Here is a 10657-nt window from a genome sequence, read left to right as displayed (position 1 = left end):
TGTTGCATTAATTTGGCTTGAAGGCTTGCGATGGTTTAGTTGATTCACCGAAACCGTTTACAAAACTGTTAGATAATTTTCAATAGTAAATAATAATAAATAGATATTATTTAATACGTTGGATATGAACCATTGACTCTTCCTTGATCGAATAGTTCAAGAAAATAGAAAATCCATTGAGAAACAGCTGAGACATTAACGTTCAAGTTTATCATATTTTCGTGATGTTTTTCGATTTTTCGCAATAGTAAAATGTACCCCAATATTGAAAATACAAACGTGGTCCCAAATCAAAATTGTTTTCTCCTAATCTATGATGAGAAGCTTTGAGATTAATGTTTTAGTTAGTTTATTTCTTGAGAATTACTTGCCACGCAATTCGAGCTGTACAGAACATACCTAAAAGTAGGCAATTTATCGGTGAAACGTTACAGTGGGAATAAAAGCACCGACGAACCGACGTGTGACCTAATGGAAAATAATTCAAATTTGCTGCCCACGACGCCATGATGAAAAATCATTGAACACTACCGCCACCTCCATAATGGCTCGCGAAGTTTTCGTAGCTCAGCCACCAACCTACGTGTATTAACATTGCAGCGGAGTTGTGTCGTAGCTCATTTGACAGGAGCGATCGCCCGCAAAAGCGAATGGCCGTTAAAAAGTGTGAGACAATCGGAGAGCGCCAGTGACACGTCGGTTCGTCGGTGATAAAAGGGCCCGTAACAGTACTTTTTTAGATGCCGCTATTTTAGAGGTCCGGAAAAGATGCATTCTTATGTAAAAAAATCCAAGGAATCGATTGGTGATATTTTCACTGCAGACAAACCATAGGAAAGGGCCCATTTTGCCCGATTTTCCCCAAAATACACCATAAAAACGAATTATTGAACGGAAAATCTTATTTTCCGCTCTCGGAGAGGACTCAAATATTACTCAAATGTTGATAGAATATTGGTGAAATAGATTGCATTGAATTCTGTGCGTGACATAACTCAAAATTAGCCTATTTTGCCCGATTCTCCCCTAAACTCATGATTTAGGAAATAAAAGCTTCTGGAAAGTAATTTCTCGCGTTTAAAATGATCTTTGCTGGTGCAAATCCATTCAAAATACATGCAGACAGGTATATTCTAATCGTTTCGTGATTAAAGATTTACGAAATAGTCTATTTTGCCCGATTTTCCCCAAAATACACCATAGAAACGAATTATTCAGCGGAAAATCAATGGTCCATACAGAAAACAAAGAAAAGATCCCTTGACAGTGATAAGTACTGCAGAGGGAAACTTTCGGGATAACACCTTGAAATAATATCTAAATCGGTTGACGTCCAGAACAGGAATGACACCAGTTCATTACTGTTGGTTTATATTTCAACTCAAATTGCATACATATACATTTGTATATTTATATACTGACGCTACATTAATAGCTTGTCAAATGACATATACATTACACACTAAATAATAATGAAGAAGCAAAAGTGATAATTCAGCACACTGTATGTAATTCATCAGTCTATTTCAGAACGTATCTCATATCGAGACACAACAACTCCTTTACCCTTACGCAAGTTCTTCTCTAACTGTCGCTTTCAATCCGAACGGACAATTATTCACACTTCAAACTCTAATTAAAATACACGAAATCCGGATCGGTCTTGCTCATCCTAGATCGTTTCGAACGCCTTAATTCAATAGGCGTTGTGCTCTCCATCCTTCTCTTCCGCCTCGAGCGAGTTGGCTTCCCAGCATCCGCTCCAGGATCTTCACAACTAATGTCCGGTGTAGGCATCTCAGCTGACTCGCCGATTGCTCTAGTCATACTACGAGTATTCGTCATAGGGAGCATCAAGTTAGGTCGATCCGGCACGGTCGGTTCAATAAACGGTCGAATTTGTGTGCGATGAGCTGTTGTTCGCACGCTTCCAATTTCCACCTGGAAAACATGTCGAGAAATTGGCGCTATAAATATTGCTTTTAACCATCTGGCTGGGTTATGAGGATTATGGTTTTTATACCATATAGTATCGCCACTCATCAAATTTGCCAGAGGATCATTTTTGTTCACCCGAACTGGGTTTACTAAGGAATCATCATTTGAGTGATCAATTTTATTTGAAATTTTATTTTTTTGGTTCATCTTTGGATTAATTAGGTCAAGAATTGTCTTTGGCTTGTATGAATGGAAATTTCTCATCCTCCGTTAAGCAGGTATTTCTATAATTAAACAAAAATAAATTAATTTGGTCCTCCAAATCTAGTTGCATAACCTCTGGATCAAATAAATACTTTTTTAAAACTTCTTTCACCGTCCTAACCAGCCTTTCGGCTTGTCCATTGCTTGCCGGGTTATAGGGTGGACTTTTAAGAACTTCTATGCCTTGTTTTTTCAAAAAAAATACAAAAGAACCAGAATTGAATGGAGGACCTCCATCAGATACTAAACAGTCAGGCAATCCAAAACGCGCGAAAAATGCTACTAATTTCTTAACCACCTTTGGACAATCCGTTCCATTTCTCATCCAATCTACTTCAATCCATTTAGAGAAGCTATCTACTATTAACAAAAATGTATGGCTAGAGAAAAAGAAAAAATCCACGTGTATTCTACTGAAAGGCCTTTTGGCAGGTGTCCATTTAGACGTTATTGTTTTCTTCGGTACTATTGCCATACAACCACATGTTTCACACTGAGCCACAAACTTTTCTATGTCACTATTTATGCCGAACCAGTACACCGTACGTCGTGCTAATTGCTTCATTTTAACAACCCCATTATGATTGGCATGAATTAATTTTAGTATGTCTTTATGCATTTTACGTGGTATAACCACTCGCCCCTGATACATGAGACATTTGTCTACAACTTCCAAATCACGTTGATTGGCAAATACATTCACAAACTGTCTTTCGACTCGCTTTGGCCAGCCATGCTGCATGAAAAACATATTTTTTTTAGAAATTCATCCTGTTCGGTCTCATTTGCAATTATTATGTAATCAATTGGAAACTCATTTGAGAAATTTATGTTTTTTACATGTTCAATATCGTAACCATTTGGTATCGGTTGGTCCAGGGGAAATCGAGAACAAAAATCCGCGTTCCCCATTTTCCTTGAAGGTCTATAAAATATGTCAAAATCATAAATTGCGCATTCCATAACAAATCGTTGGATTCTAGTAACAAATATTGAATTCTTCCCCTCCTTTCCAAATATTCCCACCAATGGCTTATGATCCGTAAAAACTTTAAAATGTTGGCCAAATATTTATGGAATTTTTTTAGTGTGCACACCAATGCAAGGGCCTCCAAATGAAAAATAGGGTAGGATTTTTGAGCAGAATTCAAAGAAAACGACGTGAAATATACTGGTTTTTCGACTCCATCCACTTCATGGGCAATTACTCCACCTAGTCCGTAACTAGAAGCATCTGTAACAATGACTATTGGTTTATTGGGGTCATAGAACTTCAAGAAATTCGCTTCCAGCAGGGATTTTTTACCAATCTCAAAAGCCTTGTCACAATTTTCATCCCAATCATACCTAACATTTTTTTTAACAAGTTGTATAAATAATACAACTTAGAAGAAAGATGTGGAATAAATTTATTATAATAATTTATTAATCATAAACAGGATTTCAATTCAGTAGTGTTTTTAGGGGCCTTTGCCTTTTGTATTGTCGAGATTTTATCTGGACATGGAGACAAACCCTTCTCACTTAAAACGTGACCGAGATACTCAAGCTCTGCGACAAAAAATCTGCATTTCTCCCAATTAACTTTAATGTTTGCATCTTTTAACCTTTGTAACACCAATAAAAGCTTTTCTCTACAGTCATTAAAGTTAACACCTGCGATTAACACATCGTCCAAATAACAATATACATATTTCAAACCGTCCAACACTTGATCCATCACTTGCTGAAATATTGCTGCGCTCGAGGAAGCTCCTTGTGGCAACCTGTTGTAAATAAAAAGTCCCTTTATCGTGTTTATAACCATAAATTTTCTAGATTTTTCTGTTAATGATAGTTGAGTATATGCCCCTTCCAAATCAAGCGAGCAAAACACCCTGCAGCCTGCCAAACCAGCAAATAAGTCTTGAGCTGTTGGCAAAGGGTACGAATTGGGTATGATCAGTTTATTTATCGACACTTTACAATCTATTACAAGTCGTATGTCATTGTTCCTTTTCATAACAATGACAATTGGAATGCCCATTCACTAAACTTGACTGGAGTAATTACACCTTCTCGCTCTAAACGATTTAAATATTCAATAACTTTGTCCCGTAAACGATAAGGCACATTATAAGCCTTCTTGAATATGGGTGATTCGTCTTTCAATACGAGCTCTGCTTCATATCCATCAATGGGTGTCGAAAAATCTTTTATAAATACATTTGGAAATCTCTGTTTCACTTCATGTATTGTCGCATATGCATTGTGTTCCGCTAATCCATTTATTGTCAATGAGCCTGAAAAAAAATCTCTCCAGTTCCCAAAAAATACGTCAAGCCAGGTTCTGCCCAGCAATGGAATAAATTCGTTCTCGCAGTTAATAACCAAAAGCTTCAGATTTGCCGATTTCCCTCTAAAAGTAACTGAAACATTTGCTTCCCCCATAATGTCCAACTTATTGCCGTTTACTACCACCAATTGTTTCTTACACTTGCTCAACGATTTATTTACACTCCGTAAATATTGATTTTTCCCGATGACCGTGACCGAAGAACCGCAATCTACTTCCATATTCAAATATTTACCCTCGACCAATAAACTCACTAAACATGGATTGTTAATTCTATTGATTGAAGAAACCATCATGCATTTAAATTCACCTGCATCCATGTCGTCGTCCTCACTATCGGATTTATCAGTCTTAAGCCGGTTGAACAGTCCGCTAATGCTGGTGTCTCCATCTTTATCAATGTTGTTATCCGTTTTCCATTCATCCACAAACTGTACAGAATCCCTTTTTAGGTTTTTTAATTTAAAACATTTACGTTTCAAATGCCCTTTCACGCCACAAAAATCGCAAGTTCTGTCTTCACTGAATTCTCTGTTTTTCGGGGACCCTTTGTTCCAGCTTAATTGTTTCTGACGATTATACGGTCGCTGCCATTTTTGTTGCTGGTATCCTAACCGACTCTTTACTGGACCCCTCGAATGACTATGACCTGCTAGCTGATATGCTTCAGCAAGCTTTTTGAATGCTAAACCAGCTGGTCCCTGCTGCCGAAGGGAAGCAATCTGTCCGAATTTGTCACTAGACCCTATCTTTTTGCATTGCTGGATGCCATTTCCCAAGTAACCACCAGTTTTCGGCATTCGGCAATGTTAAATTATCCTCACTCAACAGCCTTTGCTGTAACGCTTTATCTTTAACTCCTGCTATTATTCTGTCTAGGATGGCTTTTTGTTTAAAATTTTCAAATGAGCAAAACTCCGCCTGCAGCTTTACAGAAAGAACAAAATCTTCTATTGTTTCATCTGGCTGCTGCACACGGTGGTTAAATTTAAATCTCTGAATCATATCCGATTCAGATTTGTCAAATCTACTTTTCAACTTTTGTATCATTTCGGTATAATCGATATCTTCAAATTTATTATTGGGAAATAGCAATTTAATTTCACTGTACACAGCTGGTCCACACAAAGTGGCAAAATAATCTTTTTTATCTTCGTCTTTAATTTTATTTAATCGAAAAACAGAGGCCAATCGCTCGGCCCATTCATTAAAAGGAGTACCTTTCCTATATGGCTCCATAATGGTTGTCAAAGCCATCACAAAAGCGATTCAAATAAAATGCGCAAAAATAAGGAGGTAGCTTACCAGATATCTGCCAACTTCAACTCGCACTAGCCAGTTAGCTAGCGAATAGGATGCGGCGGAGATTTGTCCAACCACAGTTTCGTCTATTCACCCGATTTTCACCTGTCGCCTGAGTCCTTATCGCCGATGAACAAAGCTCTCGCCACTGAGCAGAGTGTATGGATGCCAATCAGCGTCAACTTCAGCGTTAACGTACACTGTTCCTATTAACGATACAGAAATAAAAACGTTAATACTTTTCTATTACAATTCTTCAAAAAACAATCGTTTTCGTTTAAAATTTTTTTTTTTTATGAAGTTCAACAACCGCGCACACCGCGCTTCACTGTTCGCTAACTAGCCGCCTGCCGCATAATAAAAAAAATGGCAATTCTTGTACAACAGCTATTGTTACGTTATTGTTACACTACGGCTATTGTTACACCACGGCTATTGTAACACAACTTATATTGTGTCAAACAGTTTCTATTGTCTCAAGGTCAATTTACATTAGTTTTTTATCATCACTTGTCCGAAAATACTTCTATGGCGGCAACAAGCAACGAAAGATAGTTCGTAGATATGAAAATTAGCTTAACTTCCACTTTACTCACTTTCGCGTTTCAATGGCCACCGACCCCGCCGAACGAAACTTCAACAAATTTGTGGCAGATCAACTTCAATATTAGGCGAGATAATAGGTCCTAAACCACTGCACCCGAAATCAGTTCGATCCGTTCTTTTTTGTTGTTCGATGACCCCGTATATACGCCGTAGTTATGCAGATTATCCTCCGGGCCACCGCACCAAAATCACCACTAACCAAAGTTGCTCAGCGTTCGTCAATAAGCCCGTTTCAATAACTTTTTACCTCGTCGCCACTTGATAAGTACTGCAGAGGGAAACTTTCGGGATAACACCTTGAAATAATATCTAAATCGGTTGACGTCCAGAACAGGAATGACACCAGTTCATTACTGTTGGTTTATATTTCAACTCAAATTGCATACATATACATTTGTATATTTATATACTGACGCTACATTAATAGCTTGTCAAATGACATATACATTACACACTAAATAATAATGAAGAAGCAAAAGTGATAATTCAGCACACTGTATGTAATTCATCAGTCTATTTCAGAACGTATCTCATATCGAGACACAACAGACAGATATTGTGAAAAAAGTAGATAAAACCATCAAAGAATGTAAACCCATATTTGAAAATTTGCCTCGACTTAAAATTTCCAACCCAACTTTGCCTAGAATTAGAGGACAACCAAAAATTCACAAACCCGGAAACGAAATCAGAGAAATAATATCTGCGGAAGGGTCTCCAACTCACAAAATAGCAAAATGGTTAGTCAAAGAATTCCAAACACTCTACACACATACACAAACAGACACTAGACAAGTACAAAACACAAAACAGTTTATTGAAAAATTGCAAAACTCAGGAAATATCGAAGAAGACGAGATAATGGTTTCATTTGATGTGGCTGCACTGTTCCCAAGTGTACCCGTAAAAGAAGCTATTGTCTTGTTGGAAGATTGGTTACTTAGACAAAAATCAGACGCAACTTGGAAGACAAAAGTACGCACATATTTAAAATTAACAAGACTTTGCATAGAAGAGAACTATTTTACATTCAGAGGAGAATACTACAAGCAGACAAAAGGAGCACCAATGGGTAATCCTCTGTCCCCTTTCTTATGTGAACTGTTCATGGCTAATCTTGAAAAGGATTTGAAGGAAAAAGGGGCCATTCCTGAGCGATGGTGGAGATACGTAGATGATATCTTCAGCATCATTAGGAAAGACGCACCATCAATCCTAGAAGCCATTAACAGTGCACATAGGGATATCAAGTTCACTTGTGAACAAGAGAAAGACGGAAAATTGCCCTTTTTGGATGTTTTAATAGTTAGAGAATCAAACCAAATTAATTTTGAAATTTACAGAAAACCCACACACATACAAAGAGTTATACCCAACACTTCAAACCATTCACACCAACACAAAGCAGCTGCATTCCAACACATGATACATAGACTCGAGACTTTTCCACTTAGCGTCACAGGAAACAGAAAGAATTAAATTACATTTTGAAACAGCTAGACTAAACAGATACTCAACTAGAACTATTCAAGCTATTATAGACAAACATAGAAAAACCCAGTATAGAAAATCATTGACTACATTATCACCAATAACAAATGAATTGCGACGAGTATCCGTTAATTTTGACCATAATATAACCAGACCATTACGCTCTAAATTTAGAAAAATTGGTATCGAATTAGTTTTCAGTAGCAGGAACAACCAACTGAAGACACTACTTGGAAGCACAGCAGACCCCGTTGACGCATTAGGAAAATCTGGAGTTTATAAAATATCATGCCCACACTGTGACAAAATCTACATAGGACAGACAAAACGAACACTAGACACGAGGTTAAAAGAACATTTGGCAGAAGTAACTAAAGCAAACAAAGACACTGAAAAAGGTATACATTATCATTTCAAATCTAAAGTAGCCGAACATATATTTAACGAAGATCATCAATTAACCAAAGACAACATATCACTTCTCAGACAAATACAAAATCCTTGGAAACTTGACGTAGCGGAAAGCTTAGAAATTTACAAACAAAAACAAATAAACTTACTTAACAAAGATCAAGGAAACGGATATACCTGGCTGTTTAGATTACTACCCACGGGACGACGACGAATCGGTTCAAGCGACATGCCCTAATTTTTTACCTACAGTTCTACCTACACACCATATTTAAAGTTAATGAGCAATGTTTTTCTTCAGTCGATAACAAACACTGAAGAAGTTTCCAAGTGGGAAACGAAATGCGTATCTGCTTGTTGATACATAAAAAAGTTAATAGTGGAAGTAAATGGAAGAATAATAGTCTTTTAACCTTGGAAAATCTTATTTTCCGCTCCCGAAAAGTACTCAAATGTTGATAGAATATTGGTGAAATGGATTGCATTGAATTCTGTGCGTGACATAACTCATAATTAGCCTATTTTGCCCGATTCTTCCCTAAACTCATGATTTAGGAAATAAAAGCTTTTGGGAAGTAATTTCTCGCGTTTAAAATGATCTTTGCTTGTGCAAATCCATTCAAGATACATGCAGACAGATATTCTAATATCAGGTTATCAGGAACAATTGATTAATGCTGTTTGATTATTATAGCCATTAATTTAGAAAATTCCTGATAACTGACTTCCCAACAAATATTGCAAGCCGAAAGAACGCTTATTAAGTTAAAAATAGGCTTCTTCAGCCAAAAAAACATGCTTATTCAGCCTAAATTGTTTGTTGGGGTTTTTTCATAAAAAAAAATGCAAAAATGTTCTACATCGGATTCTGTTTCTACACAATTTACATTTTCTCAGTTTTGCGCTTATCTAAAATCTTTACTGAACCATACCGTACCGTACATTTTAATTATTTCGGATTTTTAGGAACATGTTGCATAGATTTTGATGGTAAGTTGTAGCCACACGATCAAAAATACAACCGAAGGAAAATCGTGTGAAAACAGAATCCTGTGTATATGATCAGTTTCGGCATCTATAAATAATAAAACACATAATTAGGCCCTTGCAGACCTTCACAAAAGAAACTGTATTTGGATGTGTTAGATTGGATCATCGTCGTCGTCGCTGGATTCTGTGAACTCAGATTCAGAATGAGATTCTGAATCATAAGATTCATCGAAATCCGTTTCCGAAGTATCATCGACGGTAAGGCTTTCTTGTGTAGACTCTTCAAAGTAGAACCTCATCTTTCTCGAGAAATTCGTGTCGCTAATTTTCATCTTCTTCCCAGTGCGGTTCGATTGGAAATCGATATGAGCCAACTTTGGATCCGACCATGCCAACGACATTCGCATCATGTCAATCAGGTTGGCTTCCGGAGACGTTTTACGGGCAAGATGCATTCTAGCATGTTTATATCGCTTGTGACATCGTTCGCCCGATTGCTCATCAATGAAACTGAGCGGATACGGCTATTAAAAAAAATTGATTAGAAAATTATTCAGAGCTTTTTAGTGGAATGTCTTCTTTTGTCATAAGACTACTATCCTATTAAATTCCACCACTTGATCGTAACTTCACAGATACGTATTTCGACCTCAACAGTAAGGTCGTGATTTGAGTCGAGTCAAGTACGAGACACCGAAGACGGTCTTACTGCTGAGATCGAAATACGTATCTGTAAAGTTACAATCAAGTGTCTTATGACCAGTGAATATTTATTTTTTTATTGGTATTATTCAATATTACTTATCAACAATAATATGTGTGTACTATACGTTCATTTTCATAAACATAGAAAACGAACGCAATTATTTATTCATTTGTTCATTTGTACACTTTTTGTACACTTTTTGAAATACAAGGCATATAAAAAGTAACTTACCAATCGTTTGATGAATTCCGGTAAGTGACTGTATTTGTGCAGGCTTGGTGGAAGGCGTTTAACGAATTGAAATTCCTCCCTACATAGCGCCACAACTTCTTCGTATTGATCTTCTACCTTTTTCGCGTCCAGTTTTGATGATGAAAGAGCCAAGCAGCTTATTAGGCGAATCTTGTCTACTAGTTTTCTATTTACTCTCGAGCTTTGGCTACCACTACAGGATTTGCCTGAGCTGGATGACCGGTAACCTGTTTTTGTGCCGCTACTCGAATCATCCATTCCACAACATTCAAACGTGAATGAAAAAAGGACGGTCCAACACGTGGATCAGCTTCAGGAGCGCATAAGGGACATACGTGGGTATTACGATTGTTGACGATCGC

General features: G+C 37.2%; 1 protein-coding gene across 2 annotated transcripts; it reads right to left on the bottom strand.

Moving 5' to 3' along the window:
* Nucleotides 1-1299: 1299 nt before the first annotated feature.
* On the bottom strand, nucleotides 1300-5968 carry LOC134220105 (uncharacterized). 2 transcript variants are annotated; one of them, XR_009981765.1, is made up of 2 exons: nucleotides 5843-5968; nucleotides 1300-1941 (listed from the first exon to the last, which is right to left on the bottom strand). XR_009981765.1 is itself a non-coding variant. In XM_062699087.1 (2 exons), exons 1-2 carry the CDS (start codon nucleotides 4959-4961, stop codon nucleotides 1633-1635), a joined length of 423 nt encoding a protein of 140 aa, XP_062555071.1. In that variant the 5' UTR covers nucleotides 4962-5104; the 3' UTR covers nucleotides 1300-1632. The 2 variants fall into 2 exon arrangements, 1 of the variants encoding a protein (XP_062555071.1); XM_062699087.1 differs by lacking the exon at nucleotides 5843-5968 and adding an exon at nucleotides 4848-5104.
* Nucleotides 5969-10657: the final 4689 nt, after the last annotated feature.

This window comes from Armigeres subalbatus, chromosome 3 (genome assembly GCF_024139115.2).
Source record: "Armigeres subalbatus isolate Guangzhou_Male chromosome 3, GZ_Asu_2, whole genome shotgun sequence".
Taxonomy (NCBI): Eukaryota; Metazoa; Arthropoda; class Insecta; order Diptera; family Culicidae; genus Armigeres; species Armigeres subalbatus.
Note: the sequence above shows the minus strand (reverse complement) of the source record. Positions and strands in the feature narration are given on the sequence as shown.

Coding starts and splice junctions, on each gene's coding strand:
- LOC134220105 (XM_062699087.1), bottom strand. CDS start 4,961: ATGAATGGAAAACGGATAACAACATTGATAAAGATGGAGACACCAGCA. Junction 1,942..4,847: donor GGACGACGACATGGATGCAG/GTGAATTTAAAT, acceptor CATGTTTTCCAG/GTGGAAATTGGAAGCGTGCG.